Source organism: Phyllobates terribilis, unplaced genomic scaffold (genome assembly GCF_046119375.1).
Source record: "Phyllobates terribilis strain yellow unplaced genomic scaffold, ASM4611937v1 Scaffold_9__5_contigs__length_417890890, whole genome shotgun sequence".
Lineage (NCBI taxonomy): Eukaryota > Metazoa > Chordata > Amphibia > Anura > Dendrobatidae > Phyllobates > Phyllobates terribilis.
Window position 1 is genome coordinate 299,365,225 of NW_027362769.1, and position 17,415 is coordinate 299,382,639.

The 17,415-nt window shown below is 41.8% G+C and overlaps 1 protein-coding gene across 2 annotated transcripts; it reads left to right on the plus strand.

Annotated features, from left to right (window-relative positions):
- The first annotated feature begins 148 nt into the window (after positions 1 to 148).
- Positions 149 to 16,711, plus strand: BUD31 (BUD31 homolog). 2 transcript variants are annotated; one of them, XR_012250740.1, is made up of 6 exons: positions 149 to 394; positions 2,939 to 3,044; positions 3,367 to 3,489; positions 5,351 to 5,517; positions 6,599 to 6,708; positions 16,457 to 16,711. XR_012250740.1 is itself a non-coding variant. In XM_073647885.1 (5 exons), exons 2-5 carry the CDS (start codon positions 2,951 to 2,953, stop codon positions 6,647 to 6,649), a joined length of 435 nt encoding a protein of 144 aa, XP_073503986.1. In that variant the 5' UTR covers positions 150 to 394; positions 2,939 to 2,950; the 3' UTR covers positions 6,650 to 6,796. The 2 variants fall into 2 exon arrangements, 1 of the variants encoding a protein (XP_073503986.1); XM_073647885.1 differs by lacking the exon at positions 16,457 to 16,711 and having other exon boundaries at positions 150 to 394; positions 6,599 to 6,796.
- Positions 16,712 to 17,415: the final 704 nt, after the last annotated feature.

The window sequence follows — 17,415 nt, forward strand, 5'->3', positions numbered from 1 at the left end:
ATAAGGAAAATAAAACAACAGAACCATTATTTTACAGAGAACAATTAGTGGGAACCACATTGGTGACATTTATAGACAGGCACTGAGCAGGACAGCTCTTCTGACGCAATGCGCCCCTTCCTCCGGCATATTGAAGAGCGCGCCCGTGTTCAGTCTAGAATGTGGCGGCACAGACTCGCCAGGCGCCCGGGAGAAGGCACAGGGCCGCAAATGTAACCGCGGGCAATTATGACGTAATTGGTAGTGACCGGACAGCCTGGAAGGTCCCCGGCAGGAAGTGATGAGCTAAGTACGCGCTGACCCGGAAGTGGAGCTGGGGATTACATCCGGTGCAGTACTGTAATCGGGCAGGACTGACTGAGGAGGTCTGAGGACTGTTTACCTGGTGGAGCGGGTAAGTTGGCCGCTTTCCTGTATAGGTTGATTAGGCTATGTGCCCACGATGCAGAAATGCTCCGGATTTTTTCCTGAGCGTTTCTGCATCTCCCTGGCAGAAAAAACTCATGCAGATTGCACATGCGGATTGTACATGCGTTTTTCCTGCCAGGGACATGCGGATGTGAAGCGTTCTTCACTTGTATTATATCATGCGGGTTGTCAAGCGGTTTTCAAGCAATTTTAGCATCACTTGGGAAGTGCTTGACAACTTGGTCACACTATATAAATCCATGCAAACGGCATAGATTTATACACTGTGACCTTAAAGAATGGTAAAAAATAAATCTATACTTACCTTCTGATGACCCCCGGTGTCTTGCTTCGCTCCGTTCTCCCTTGCCGGCAGCTCGCGGTACACAACACTGAAGGACCTGTCGTCACATGACTAAATGACGTCAGCGCAGGTCCTTCAGTCCACCGCGATCTGACGGCATGAGAGGAGGAGCGCAGCGGGGGCCATCAGAAGGTAAGTATCATATTTATTTTTTATTTTACTCTTTTTTTTTTTTCACAGGTTCTATGGTACCCGGGTCCGGAGGAGAGTCTCCTGTCCTCTACACCCGGGTACCATCCGCACATTGAAACGCATGGAATGCGCATCTACAGATGCAGTGATGCGGAATCCATGCGTTCCAATGCAAGTCAATGGTGGTGAAAACGCAAAATAATTGGCAGTGCTGCATTTTTTTCCGCAATGATAATCCGCAGCAGAAATTTCCGCAGCATGTGCACAGCACATGCGGATTATCATTGGGGAACATGGCAGGTCTTCTACCAAGCATTTTTTAAGCTTTTCTGCAGTGGAATTGCTGCTGCGGAAACGCTTAAAAAAACGCATCGTGGGCACACAGCCTTATAGAGGGGGATTCATCTGTTATTCTGCGTGCAAAATAATGGCAGGTCCAGAGTGGTTTTTAAAGTGAAAATAAACATGATGGAATCTGAGTTTGCAAAATTATTCTCCGTTATAAACTATGATGAGCCCTCTTGCAGTTATAGTAGATAACAGTCCCGCCTCCCAGGTACTGATGATTACTGTACAGCCCCTCTCACACAGTTATAATATAGGACATAACAGTTCCGCCTCCCAGGTACTGATGATTACTGTACAGCCCCTCTCACACAGTTATAATATAGGACATAACAGTTCCGCCTCCCAGGTACTGATGATTACTGTACAGCCCCTCTCACACAGTTATAATATAGGACATAACAGTCCCGCCTCCCAGGTTCTGATGATTACTGTGCAGCCCCTCTCACACAGTTATAATATAGGACATAACAGTTCCGCCTCCCAGGTACTGATGATTACTGTGCAGTCCCTCTCACACAGTTATAATATAGGACATAACAGTCCCGCCTCCCAGGTTCTGATGATTACTGTACAGCCCCTCTCACACAGTTATAATATAGGACATAACAGTCCCGCCTCCCAGGTTCTGATGATTACTGTACAGCCCCTCTCACACAGTTATAATATAGGACATAACAGTCCCGCCTCCCAGGTTCTGATGATTACTGTGCAGCCCCTCTCACACAGTTATAATATAGGACATAACAGTCCCCCCTCCCAGGTACTGATGATTACTGTGCAGCCCCTCTCACACAGTTATAATATAGGACATAACAGTCCCGCCTACCAGGTACTGATGATTATCACACAGCTCCTGTTACACAGTTGTATGTAGGATACAACACTTTGAGCTTCTTGACTAAAGTTTAGGTGACTTTGGAGCAAACCCAAGAGCCAGTTTGTTGTCTTGATTTATTGATATTTATTTTTTTTTAGTCCATAGACATTAGGTGGAAAGTAGCTAATAATGGAGCTACATTCATTCTCCATGAGACCCCAATCGATCTAGTAATCACATATCTTGTGATACACGTTGAGAAGTATCTTTTTTTTTAATTGTTCCACAATTTTTAGACATAGCTCACAGATTGTGTACTTCTGACCATCTTTGCTTCTGAGACTCTACCTCTCTAACATGCTCTTTTTATACACAGTCATGTCGCTTGAAAATTAATCCTCCAGCTATTTTTCATTGGTACAACTTATGTTGTACTATATGGCCTTTTGTTAACCTGGTCCCAACTTTTTTAAGATTTGTTGCCGCCATTAATTTCTAAATAAGGTATTTTTTTCAAATTAAATGAAAAAATGTTTAACTTCCACCTTTTGATCTGTTTTCTATGTTCTGTTGTGAATAAAAAAATGTCTATAGATTTCCAAATCATTGCATTCTTGTTTTCTTTACATTTTATACAACTTTGTTTGGCTTTCGGGTTGTAAATCTGTTTTCAGTCCCTGAATGTTAACAATGATTGTCTATTCACTGACAACAAGCCAAATCTTGAGAATGGTGATAAATTGAAAGACACAATGTATTAGAAAGCTGCTGAACACTTCACGACAATCAGATTGTATTTACTTTAAACCAGAACATGTTTTCCAGATGCATTTTGTCCAAAATCTAAACATACATTATCTATCATCTAGGTTGTCACTACAATGCCTAAAGTAAAGCGAAGCAGGAAGCCTCCTCCAGATGGTTGGGAGCTTATAGAACCTACATTGGATGAACTGGATCAGAAAATGAGAGAAGGTGAGAGGATAGTGGAAAATGTGCATATTCAGGAATAGGATATATCCTGCGTTGTAACGTTGTGTCATCATTTTATAATCTACAATAAATCCACCAATCTCCAGAATAAGTGGCCGTTTCAGTTGATTTGAATGAGATGAGAATGTCATAAGTGCCTTCACTAGAACTAGAAAAAGTGTGACTCCTAAGAAAAATACATAGAATAAGAAATGAGAAACTTAATTCACTTTGTCCTAATTATGATTTAGTATCACCGATACCTGACTACAGGCTGAAATGTAAAAGCAATGTGTATAATCCTTATATTCCTGATTATCACCAGCTGAAACGGACCCTCATGAAGGAAAGAGGAAGGTAGAATCTCTGTGGCCAATCTTTCGTATCCATCATCAGAAAACCCGCTATATATTTGACCTGTTCTATAAGAGGAAAGCTATAAGCAGAGGTAACGTTTTTCTTTTTTTAAATATCTTCTTAGAAAATATCTCACCACTGAATAGTGATTCTTTAAGTCACTAAAAACGCTATTTAGGCCTCAGTCAGACGTCCTTGAGTCACGTACATGTTTTATCTGTGTTTTTTATGAATAGAACATGTACCAAATTACAGTCTAGGATACTATTCAGATGTCCATGGGGTTTTTTTGGCTCATGTGTCTGCAAAAATAATCATGGAGAAATGTTTTCTTTTGATCCGAGTCACAGGTCTAAATTTCCAATAAAAATATGTCTGTGAAGATCACTGACAAGGCACGGTTAACATTGTGATGGATAGGAGTTTGTTTTTGATTAAGTGAAGAATCACTGATGAAGCGCTGATGAAAATCTGATCCAAAACACTGATTAACAGTCTATGTTTTTGTGTATGAGGAAAATCACGGATGTCTGAATAAGGCCTGACCTTCAGATATAGTGTCAATTTGCAAGTAAATAGCGGTAAAATTATGTTAGGCTGCCTTACTGGAGTAGTAGCTGCAGGGAGAACATGAACTTATATCCTCCCTGTAGCCGCTTGCTTCCACTCATTCATGCGTTGCATGGGGCTGCCAGGCATCGCTCACTTCAATGAGTGCAGTTGTAATCACTTCCCGGAACAGTGATTGACAGTCTGCTCTGCATACACACGCTGCTGTCAGTCAATGTGCCAGGGAGTGATTACAGCTTGTAAAGTCAGCAGTGACTGTAACTGCTCCCTTCATGCCACAGTGACTGGATGCAAGCAGCTACAGGGAGGAGATAAGGTAATTCTCTCCCTGTATCTGCTCTTCCAGTAAGGCAGGTTAACAAGATTTTAATCTTCAGATTTCTACTATATGTGCAGGTATTTTTTTTTTCTGTACATGACGGTCCCTTTTTAAATGTATCATGTAAATTGTAAGAATACGCAGCTTGTATGTTTCCACTGTCCTGTAACAGATATTGGGGGAAATTCGCTAAGCAAAATGTGTACAAAATAGCACTGAAAAGTGCAGGTCCTGGCATGTGCCACATAACAGGAGTGTAGCCTGAGAAGACAAACACTGCCTTGTCCTGTATTTGCATTCTGCTTAAGGAGGATGTTATTGTCTTGAGTATTTGCTCAACAAACTTTCCATCTATCACTTCACAGACAGGAAAGTGTAAGCCCTCAATGCACATTAGATGGTATTCGAGCAATTGTTCTGCAGGCCGCCATCTCAGCCTGCTCTCCCATACACAGGAGCACTATTTCGGCCAAGCCTTCCTGTGTTCTCTATGAAAAAGCCATCAGTAGACATGTTTGACAGGGGCTCATCTCCGGGAGGCAATAACATCAGCAGTCTGAGATTACACATGCTGGATCGATATTTTCCCCAACAATAAATTTACCAGGGCATCCGTACACATTAGGCTGTTGAAGAAACCCTCCGATATCTGCGTGTTTGGCAGACATTGGTCTAATGTCTATGGGAGAAGGAGGCTTTACATTTAAGCTGTAGATTAGTGTTGGACACATTGTCACACTAACCCAAGGGTGCAGTGCATACCATATTGGGGGTTATCAGATGTGCATTCAATAGGCTGCACCAAGTGATCATAGCCTGTGCCTTACATTGACTTAATTTCTCTGGGAACATCAAGAAAAGCAGCTCTGACCTATGGGCACACACAGTCTGATGACACTACACCGATCACCTAATGTAATTCACAATAGCCGTATTCTAATGTCGAGTCTTTAACGTATATAAAATATTTCATAGAAAGCATTTACATAAATTTTAATATACGAAAACAGTCTTGAATCCTGCCTGACTAATCTGAATGGGCTTGCTTTCTGTGTTTTTCTAGAGCTGTATGACTATTGCATTAGGGAAGGCTATGCTGACAAGAACCTTATTGCAAAGTGGAAAAAACAAGGCTATGAGAACCTGTGCTGCCTGCGCTGTATACAGACCAGGGACACAAACTTTGGAACAAACTGTATTTGTCGTGTCCCCAAAGGCAAGCTTGAAGTGGTAAGAGCTCCAGTATAATAACTACATCAGTGTATCAGGTCCTTGGCTCTATCTTCTGATAGATACGTCCGGAGATTCTCAATTCCTTTTCCTAAATACATTATTGCTCCTCTCCATGGGCTTTATGTGGTATTGCTGCCCAGCCTCAGTCACATGTATGGAACTGACCAGCAATACTGGACACAACACGTGGACTAGAGGATTGCGGTGTCTGCAAGAAGAGGCCATCCATTTATAATTCATTCCAAATATCATTCCCTTCATCAGTAGAACAAAGGAAGAACGGAGCAGCACTGTCACTTGCAAAGGCTGAATTGTAGTATTGAAGACAGCCCCACGCTGATGGACGTCATTGTGTTGGGCACTGTTGTAAAGGACATTCAGGAAACTAGGACGCCAGGTCTCCACCAATCAAAAATTCTTGACCGAGATTAAGCTATTAATGGAATTTTTTTTTTTAATAAATGTGACAGGTGCCAATTTTTCACAAGAGTAATATGGATGCCTCAGGTTTAGTCACCAAGCTAACAACATCACAGGCTTTCATGGTGCAGTTTGTTCGGGGGACAAGGCCCCATGGCTTTATCATCTGTGCTTGACATTGGATTTATAGTTTCTTCTAATGAAAAGCTCTAACTACAGATGTTCCACCTACTTCAGCCTAAATGTTTTTTGCATAGTATTCTTACCCCGCATTCTCTGAAATACACCATAACATATTTAATATATAAATGCAGACAGTACATGCATTATAACATCTTACATAGGGGGATACAGCTGTACGGTTCTACTACTGAGAAAAACAGGACCATGGAAGAGACATTGTATTGTAGGGGGCATTGTGTCTGACGGTCAGCAGAAAATACTGTTTCTCCTGTTCCTCCTATGGCCTAAGCGGCTGAATGGGGGCTGCGCTGTGGGAAATTACACTGCAGGACCCTCGCTGCCATTCTATGTCATTATGTGTGTAAGCATCGTATTACTGAGGCTCCTGGAGAGATGGTTAGGTGGGCTCTCCTCCTAGGTAGGATATGCCATGTGATCATTGAGTTGTGGAATAACACTCGTTTCTTTGTTGCAGGGACGGATTATTGAATGCACACACTGTGGATGTAGGGGGTGCTCCGGATAAAAGAAAACTACTTTTTAAGAACTTTATTATTCCAGATGATGCTTTCAGATTCTTTTAAGGTGAAGAATGATTTCTGTTATTTGTGGCTGTCTTGTGACCAGTTGTTTCATTTTTGTAAGCGCTTAATAAAGATGCTGTTTAAATGTGTTTTTTATTATTAATTTCTGAGCTTTATTCAAAAGAAGTCTGACCTGTCATGATATAGATGATCAGGCCTGCAATTGCTAGGACACTTCTAAAATACTACAGCAAAGACATGTCATGGGTCTGCAGCACAAAGCTGCGAATATGTGAGGGCTGCAGCTCCTTTATTAGCATTGTATATGTGGAAACCTGGGGCTGCCTGGTTGCCAGACCCGAGGGCTGATTGTGCTATCTGAACCCATTGAGGTGAATCCAGCAGATTTCTTAGGCCGTGTACACATGCAGTAGTCATGCTGCTATTTTCAGTGCAGCCGCCATGTGCCGCTGCAGACTTTCCACCGTTTCCGTGCACAATCGCTTACAGGTGAAGCAGCTCTTTAGTTTGCTGCTGAAAGTCCCAATGTAAATTATACGGGAAATGGCAACTTTTAGAATCAAAGTATTTCCTGTAAACTTTAAATTGGAACAGCAAATTGTAATCTTGGTCACTTGTCATTGTTTAGCTTCATCCCCACCGGCGCAGTGCCTTACTTATTGCAGCTGCATAGATTACAGTGGGCGCGCTGTGTATGCAGTGTGTATAACAGCTGATAGGACTCCGGCTTTTTCCTCTTTTCACCTTCAATAAAGTGACAATCTAGGTTTGTTAGCTAAATTAATTCCAGACAGAACATTTGGGACAGATTTTTTTAAATATTCAGCCAGGGCTAAATCTTTATTCCGTGAGCTCAAATTAAGCCACTTTTTGTTGTATCTTGTTTAACCAAAGTAAGCGAACTAGTAGATGTTTTAATTTCAGACTGTACTGTATGACTTGGTGTGATAATGATATCTGTAGAATCCCTTATGCTGCATTCTCACATTCGTGTGAAAAGTCCTTGTGCTGCCAGATTTTTTTATCGGATGGTCCACGGACTCGTAGAGTTTTATAGATCCATTCACACATCCATGAAATTCACAGATCTGAGAATGAGATCTGTGAGGGTCAGAGAATGTCCTGTTATGATCTGATTTTGATGATCAGAATAGGACATCGTCAATGCGTCAGTAAAAGCGAGCAGCACACCGACACTGCACACAGATACAGGAATGTAGCCTTATTATGTATAGCACAGTCCCTTAATATATAGTGGACTCACTTATTATGTATAGCACAGTCCCTTAGTATATAATGTACTCACTTATTATGTATAGCACAGTCCCTTAATATATAGTGGACTCACTTATTATGTATAGCACAGTCCCTTAGTATATAGTGTGCTCACTTTTTATGTATAGCACCGTCCTTAGTTACATAGTTTCCTCTTTAATTATGTATAACACCCTCCCTTATTACATACCATCCTCTAGTTATATATGTGGCGGTCCCTTATTATATAGCTTCCTCTGCTGTTATGTACAGTGCTGTCCCTTACATAGTGTATTCCTGTTATTTTTGTTCTTCACAGCGCCCACTCTTTTTTTTTTTTTGTTATATAGTCCTCTCCTGTTAGATATAAAATGACTGCTGATGGAGCTGCCAGTGACCAGAAGACCAGTCCATCAGAAAAGAAGCTTTCCCATGCTCCATCAGCAGTCATTGCATTATTTATATAACAAGAGAGGACACTATGTAATAAAAACCAGAGGCCGCACGGTGGCTCTGATTAGCACTGTCTCTTTGCAGCGCTGGGGTCCTGGGTTCAAATCCCACCAAGAATAACATCTGCAAGGAGTTTGCATGTTCTCCCCGTGTTTGCATGGGTTTCCTCCGGGTTCTACGGTTTCTTTCCACACTCGAAAGACCTATTGATAGGAAATGTTGATTGTGAGCCCCAATGGAAACAGTGTCGATAATGTCTGTAAATTGTCTGAATTTTAAAGCGCTGTGGAATGTGTTGGCGCTATATAAATAAAAATATTATTATTAAAAAACAGGGCTCTATATAATCCGATATGTAAGGGGCGGCGCTGTACATAACAAGAGAAGGCACTGTGTGTGCATATTATTATTATTATTATTGATTATTATAGCGCCATTTATTCCATGGCGCTTTACATGTGAAAGGGATATACATAGAACAAATAATTGCAATAATTTGAACAATACAAGTCAGCGGCTGATACAGGAGGAGAGAGGACCCTGCCCGCGAGGGCTCACAGTCTACAAGGGATGGGTGAGGATACAGTAGGTGAGGGTAGAGCTAGTCATGCAGCGGCATGGTGGTGCTGTGGTTACTGCAGGTTGTAGGCTTGTCAGAAGATGTGGGTCTTCAGGTTCCTTTTGAAGGTTTCCACGGTAAGCGAGAGTCTGATATGTTGGGGTAGAGCGTTCTAGAGTAGGGGGGATACACGGGACAAATCTTGTATGCGATTGTGGGAAGAGGAGATAAGAGGGGAGTAGAGAAGGAGATCTTGTGAGAATCGGAGGTTGCGTGCAGGTATCTACCGGGAGACTAGGTCACAGATGTATGGGGGAGACCGGTTGTGGATGGCTATGTATGCCAGGGTTAGGGTTTTGAACTGGAGACTCTAGGCCAGGGTTCCCCAACTCCAGTCCTCAAGGCCCACCAACAGGTCATGTTTTTTGGATTTCCTTAGTATTGCACAGGTGATGGAATTATTGCCTGAGCAATACTAAGGAAATCCTGAAAACATGGCCTGTTGGTGGGCCTTGAGGACTGGAGTTGGGGAACCCTGCTCTAGGCACTGGGGAGCCAGTGAAGAGATTGACATAGAGGAGAGGCTAGGGAATAGCGGAGGGACGGATAGATTGGAGGGGTGCAAGAGTGTTGGAAGGGAGGCCACAGAGCAGGAGGTTGCAGTTTTCGAGGCGGGAGATGATGAGTGCGTGCACTAGTGTTTTTGCAGATCGTGGTTGAGGAATGTGCGGATCCGGGAGATATTTTTGAGTTGGAGTCGGCAGGAAGTAGAAAGGGCTTGGATATGTGGTTTGAAGGAAAGATCACAGTTCAGGGTTACCCCAAGGCAGCGAGCTTGCGGGACTGGGGAGAGTGAGCAGCCATTGACTATGATGGATAAGTCAGATGGGGGGGTGGGTTGAGTGAAATGGTGGAAAGATGGTGAAATCTGTTTTATCCATGTTAAGTTTTAGAACTCTAGCAGAGAAGAAAGAGATGAAGTAGCGGACAGACATTGTGGGATTCTGGTTAGTAAAGCGGTGATATCAGGTCCAGAGAGGTAGATCTGTGTGTCATCAGCATAGAGTGGATATTGAAAGCCATGGGACTCTATGAGCTGTCCCAGGCCAAAACTGTAGATGGAGAAGAGCAGGGGCCCTAGAACTGAACCTAAGGGGACATCGACAGATAGGGGGCGAGATGAGGAGGTGGTGTATGACTTCGAGATGCTGAATGTGTGTGTGTATGTATATGTGTGTGTGTGTATATATATGTATATATGTATGTATATATATATATATATATATATATATATATATATATATATATATATATTCATATGAAAAAGTTTGAGCACCCCTATTAATCTTAAGCTTAATGTTTTATAAAAATTGGTGTTTTTGCAACAGCTATTTCAGTTTGATATATGTAATAACTGTTGGATACAGTAATGTTTCTGCCTTGAAATGAGGTTTATTGTACTAACAGAAAATGTGCAATCTGCATTCAAACAAAATTTGACAGGTGCATAAGTATGGGCACCTCACCAGAAAAGTGACATTAATATTTAGTAGATCCTCCTTTTGCAAAAATAACAGCCTCTAGTCGCTTCCTGTAGCTTTTAATGAGTTCCTGGATCCTGGATGAAGGTATTTTTGACCATTCCTCTTTACAAAACAATTCCAGTTCAGTTAAGTTTGATGGTCGCCGAGCATGGACAGCCTCTTCAAATGATCCCACAGATGTTCAATGATATTCAGGTCTGGGGACTGGGATGGCCATTCCAGAACATTGTAATTGTTCCTCTGCATGAATGCCTGAGTAGATTTGGTGCGGTGTTTTGGATCATTGTCTTGCTGAAAGATCCATCCACTGCGTAACTTCAACTTTATCACTGATTCTTGAACACTATTGCCAAGAATCTGCTGATACTGAGTGGAATCCATGCGTCCCTCAACTTTAACAAGATTCGCAGTGCCGGCATTGACCACACAGCCCCAAAGCATGATGGAACCTCCACCAAATTTTACTGTGGGTAGCAAGTGTTTTTCTTGGAATGCTGTGTTTTTTTGCCACCATGCATAACGCCTTTTTGTATGACCAAACAACTCAATCTTGGTTTCATCAGTCCACAGGACCTTCTTCCAAAAAGAAATAGGCTTCTTCAAATGTGCTTTTGCATACCTCAGCCGACTCTGTTTGTGCGTACTTGCAGAAACGGCTTCTTTCGCATCACTCTCCCATACAGCTTCTCCTTGTGCAAAGTGCGTTGTATAGTTGACCGATGCACAGTGACACCATCTGCAGCAAGTTGATGCTGCAGCTCTCTGGAGGTGGTCTGAGGAATGTCCTTGACTGATCTCACCATTCTTCTTCTCTGCCTTTCTGATGTTTTTCTTGTCCTGACACTTCTGGCCTTAACAAGAACTGTCCCTATGTTCTTCCATTTCCTTACTATGTTCCTCACAGTGGAAACTGACAGGTTAAATCTCTGAGACAGCTTTTTGTATCCTTCCCCTGAACAACTATGTTGAATAATCTTTGTTTTCAGATCATTTGACAGTTGTTTTGAGGAGCCCATGATGCCACTCTTCAGAGGAGATTCAAACAGGAGAACAACTTGCAAGTGGCCACTTTAAGTAGCTTTTCTCATGATTGCATACACCTGGCTATAAAGTTCAAAGCTCAATGAGGTTACAAAACCAAAAAAAGTGCTTTAGTAAGTCAGTAAAAAGTAGGCAGGAGTATTTAAAACAAGAAAATGATAAGGGTGCCCATACTTATGCACCGGTCAAATTTTGTTTGAATGCAGATTGCACATTTTCTGTTAGCACAATAAACCTCATTTCAAGGCAGAAACATTACTGTGTCCAACAGTTATTACATATATCAAACTGAAATAGCTGTTGCAAAAACACCAATTTTTATAAAATATTAAGCTTAAGATTAATAGGGGTGCCCAAACTTTTTCATATGACTGTATATATATATATATATATATATCAGTACAGACCAAAAATTTGGACACACCTTCTCATTTAAAGATTTTTCTGTATTTTCACGACTATGAAAAATGTACATTCACACTGAAGGCATCAAAACTATGAATTAACACATGTGGAATTATATACTTAACAAAAAAGTGTGAAACAACTGAAAATATGTCTTATATTCTAGGTTCTTCAAAGTAGCTACCTTTTGCTTTGATGACTGCTTTGCACACTCTTGGCATTCTGTTGATGAGCTTCAAGAGGTAGTCACTGGAAATGGTCTTCCAACAATCTTGAAGGAGTTCCCAGAGATGCTTAGCACTTGTTGGCCCTTTTGCCTTCACTCTGCGGTCCAGCTCACCCCAAACCATCTTGATTAGGTTCAGGTCTGGTGACTGTGGAGACCAGGTCATCTGGCGTAGCACCCCATCACTCTCCTCCTTGGTCAAATAACCCTTATACAGCCTGGAGGTGTGTTTGGGGTCATTGTCCTGTTGAAAAATTAATGATGGTCCAACTAAACGCAAACCAGATGGAATAGCATGCCGCTGAAAGATGCTGTGGTAGCCATGTTGGTTCAGTATGCCTTAAATTTTGAATAAATTCCTTACAGTGTCACCAGAAAAGTACCCCCACACCATCACACCTCCTCCTCCATGCTTCACGGTGGGAACCAGGCATGTAGAGTCCATCCGTTCACCTTTTCTGCGTCACACAAAGACACGGTGGTTGGAACCAAAGATCTCAAATTTGGACTCATCAGACCAAAGCACAGAATTCCACTGGTCTAATGTCCATTCCTTGTGTTCTTTAGCCCAAACAAGTCTCTTCTGCTTGTTGCCTGTCCTTAGCAGTGGTTTCCTAGCAGCTATTTTACCATGAAGGCCTGCTGTACAAAGTCTCCTCTTAACAGTTGTTGAAGAGATGTGTCTGCTGTTAGAACTCTGTGTGGCATTGACCTGGTCTCTAATCTGAGCTGCTGTTAACCTGCGATTTCTGAGGCTGGTGACTCGGATAAACTTATCCTCAGAAGCAGAGGTAACTCTTGGTCTTCCTTTCCTGGGGCGGTCATCATGTGAGCCAGTTTCTTTGTAGTGCTTGATGGTTTTTACAACTGCACTTGGGGACACTTTCAACGTTTTCCCAATTTTTCGGACTGACTGACCTTCATTTCTTAAAGTAATGATGGCCACTAGTTTTTCTTTACTTAGCTGCTTTTTTCTGGCCATAACACAAATTCTAACAGTCTATTCAGTAGGACTATCAGCTGTGCATTCACCAGACGTCTGCACAACACAACTGATGGTCCCAACTCCATTTATAAGGAAAGAAATCCCACTTATTAAACCTGACAGGGCACACCTGTGAAGTGAAAACCATTTCAGGTGACTACCTCTTGAAGCTCATCAAGTGAATGGCAAGAGTGTGCAAAGCAGTCATTAAAGCAAAAGGTGGCTACTTTGAAGAACCTAGAATATAAGACATATTTTCAGTTGTTTCACACTTTTTTGTTAAGTATATAATTCCACATGTGTTAATTCATAGTTTTGATGCCTTCAGTGTGAATGTACAATTTTCAAAGTCATGAAAATGCAGAAAAATCTTTAAATGAGAAGGTGTGTCCAAATTTTTGGTCTGTACTGTATATATATATATATATATATATATATATATATATATATAATGTGTGTATGTGTGTGTGTGTGTGTGTGTATATATATATACACACACACACACACACACACACACACAATTATTTGATCCCTTGCTGTCTTTGTTAGTTTGCCCACTGACAAAGACAGGAGCAGTCTATAATTTTAAGGGTAGGTTAATTTTAACATTGAGAGATAGAATATCAAAAAAAAAATCAAGAAAATCACATTGTATAAATTAGATACATTTTTTTGCATTTTGCAGTGAGAAATAAGTATTTGATTCCCTCTGGAAAACCACACTTAATACTTGGTGGTAAAACACATGTTGGCAAGCACAGTAGTCAGACGGTTTTTATAATTGATTATGAGGATTGTGCACATGTCAGGAGGAATTTTGGTCCACTCCTCTTTGCAGATCATCTCTAAATCATTTAAGATTTTGAGCCTGTCGCTTGGCAAATCGGAGCTTTAACTCCCTCCGTAAGTTTTCTATGGGATTAAGGTCTGGAGACTGGCTAGGCCACTCCATGACCTTACTGTGCTTCTTTTTGATCCACTCCTTTGTTGCTTTGGCTGCATGTTTTGGGTCATTGCCTTGCTGGAAGACCTAGCCACGACCCATCTTCAATGCTGTTACTGAGGGGAGGAGGTTGTTGGTCAAAATCTCGCAATACATGACGCCATCCATCTTACCTTCAATACGGTGCAGTCGTCATGTCCCCTTTGCAGAAAAGCACCCCCAAAGTATGTTTCCCCCACCATGCTTCACGGTTGGAACAATGTTCTTAGGGTTGTACTTCCTTCTTCCTCCAAACACGGCGAGTTGAGTTAATGCCAAAGAGCTCAATTTTTGTCTCATCTGACCACAGCAACTTTTCCCAATAACTCACAGAATCATCCAGGTGTTCATTGGCAAACTTCAGACGGGCCTGCACATGTGCCTTCTTGAGCAGGGGGACCTTGCGGGCACTGCAGGATTTTAAACCTTTAAGGCGTAATGTGTTGCCAATGGTTTCCTTGGTGACTGTGGTCCCAGCTGCCTGGAGATCATTAACAAGTTCCCCCGTGTAGTTTTAGGCTGATCTCTCACCTTCCTCATGATCCAGGATAACCCACGAGGTGAGATTTGGCATGGTGCCCCAGATCGATGTCGATTGACAGTCATTTTGTATTTCTTTCATTTTCTTACAATTGCACCAACAGTTGTCTCCTTCTCATCCAGCGTCTTACTTATGGTTTTGTAGCCCATTCCAGCTTTGTGCGGGTCTATGATCTTGTCCCTGACATCCTTAGAAAGCTCTTTGGTCTTGCCCATGTTGTAGAGGTTAGAGTCTGACTGATTAATGGAGTCTGTGGACTGGAGTCTTTTATACAGGTGACTATGTAAGACGGATGTCTTTAATGCAGGTTAACGAGTTGATTAGGAGCGTCTAACTGGTCTGTAGCAGCCAGAACTCATAATGGTTTGTGATTTTCTTGATTTTTTTTGGGGGGTGGATATTCTATCTCTCAATGTTAAAATTAACCTACCCTTAAAATTATAGACTGTTCATGTCTTTGTCAGTGGGCAAACTTACAAAAACAGCAGGGGATCAAATACTTATTTCCCCCACTGTGTGTGTGTGTGTGTGTGTGTGTGTGTGTGGCTATATATTTATATCTGTAGCTTTGTCGCCATAAAAAGATGGGGGCTCGGACACATTTCTTGCACTTTGGCCCCAAGCTGTTAATGTCCACCCCTACTTTTTTCAACCTATGTAACTATGTAGAATGCACATTAGGAAAATGCTTGAAATGCAATTCCCATAGCACTTTTTTTCTTTGTAAAGTGCTAGTTATAAACCCAATCTCTGGATCTAGAAAGTGCAAAACACTCATGACAAACTTGCACATTTAATTTGTAATCTGTATTTCTTATGGTGCCTAAGGGAAGCCATAATGATAAGGCCCCTGCTTGGTATCAAGTGCAGTTATCTGGCTCTATAACAAAAGCAAATTACCAATGATGAAAGGGTTAATACTTGTGCCCTGCATCACTAATAGACCCTGTAGTCACCATGACAACTGTTATGAGGTCATAAACAAGTGTCATAAAGAAGATTCCATAAAAGAATGCTGCGCTACTACAATCAGTGCCATTACTGATGTGCCTGAGGACCTTGAGCTTGTTCACCCCACGTAATGTGCCGACCTTGGTGTAATTTGGAGGTTCTAACAGGGAAAGGGGTTGTCTGCTTTAGACACCCCTAGGGCATGGGAAGGTAACAAAGGGGGGTCCCTAGACCAGGATCCCCTTCTGTTACCTCTATATAGAGCAGCTCTCCTTTGGGAGTTCATGGACTGATCTATGACTTTAATGGGTGATAAATTGGGAGGGATTATTTATCCTATTAGGGATTAGGCATAACGAACTGTAACCAAATGTCCAATTTTTTGAGAGGCGGACCTGGATCTGTAAGGGAGAAATTATACATCCACCTGGCCAATCAACTCAACCAAATTCGCTCAATCAGATCAGCTTAATTCATTCTATCAATCAATGTGGTGACAGATATCGCAGCCAGATCTCTCCCACATCTGGTTTATCACATTTATAGTCTGTATTCATGTTGTTCTCTATAAATCTGGTAAAATGTACAAATTCTAAAATTCTGCAGTTACATCTGTTATATATTGGCACTAACTCTCTAAGCCCAAGGGATGGGCAGCCCTCCAGCCATGGTTCCCTAGAGGTTTCCTCCACAGGGGGTTTTCCTCTCCTGAGTGCTGGAGGGTGACTCTTCATGAGTCGGGGGTTGTGCTATTTTCGGTGTCATGTAAATTTAAATAAAATTTTTACCATTTGACACCTAATTGCAATGCTTCGTGTATTTATTTTGTGTGCTTCTGTCTGATCAGTATTGTTTAGGGGTCGGGGTCTATCACATACGGCTGGACATCTGCCGTCTGCACAGAACCCAGTAAGCACATTTTGCTCCAGGGGTCGCCCCTGCTCTGATGATGATGGTGAAGAGGAGACGAGCATTACAGCACAACTCCTGGATGCATGCTCTCATCATTGGATAAAAGAATTGTATTACAGCAGTATAAGCAGATTACTCATCTATTCCTGTAATTTCCGTTGTCTTCAATGGAGAAGGCTGCAAGCAAGATGGTCTATAGGAACAGAGGCTACACAGAATCTTCTTCATCCTGATTGGTGATGGTTCAATGTCATGTAAATTTAAATAAAGTTGAGAACGTTTGACACCTAATTGCAATGCTTCATGTGTTTATTTTGTATGCTTCTGTCTGATTTATTTTGTTGGGAGTCGGGCTCCATCACATATCACTGAGTGACACGTCTGACATCTGCCGGCCGCAGTTTAGCCCCAGGGGTTGCCCCTGCTCTGGGGAGTATGATGGAGCAGAGAAGATAAGCATTACAGCACATCTCCCGCAAGTGAGCGCTCATCCTCAGAATAAGGTCTTATATTACAGTATTACAAGCAGCTTCCTCGCCTCATTCACACAGTGAGTATTTTGGGCAGTAATTTACATTAGTATTTGTAAGCTAAAAACCAGAGGGGAACAAACACAGGGAAAAATAATAACTGAATCACTCTCACCTCTTCTGTGTTTTGGATCCACTCCTGGCGTCTGTTAACAAATACTGATGCAAAATATCGCCATGTAAAAGGGCCATAAGTTTCTTTACTGACTGATTTGACAATTCTTTACAAAAAAACAATATATGCCTCACCATGCATTTAATCCATCCTGCTGCTCATATCTCCTGGGCTCAGACCCACAATGCCGTGACTCTCGGCCAGTGTACATAAGGAGAAAGTGGGAAAAGTCTCCAATAAAACATAATT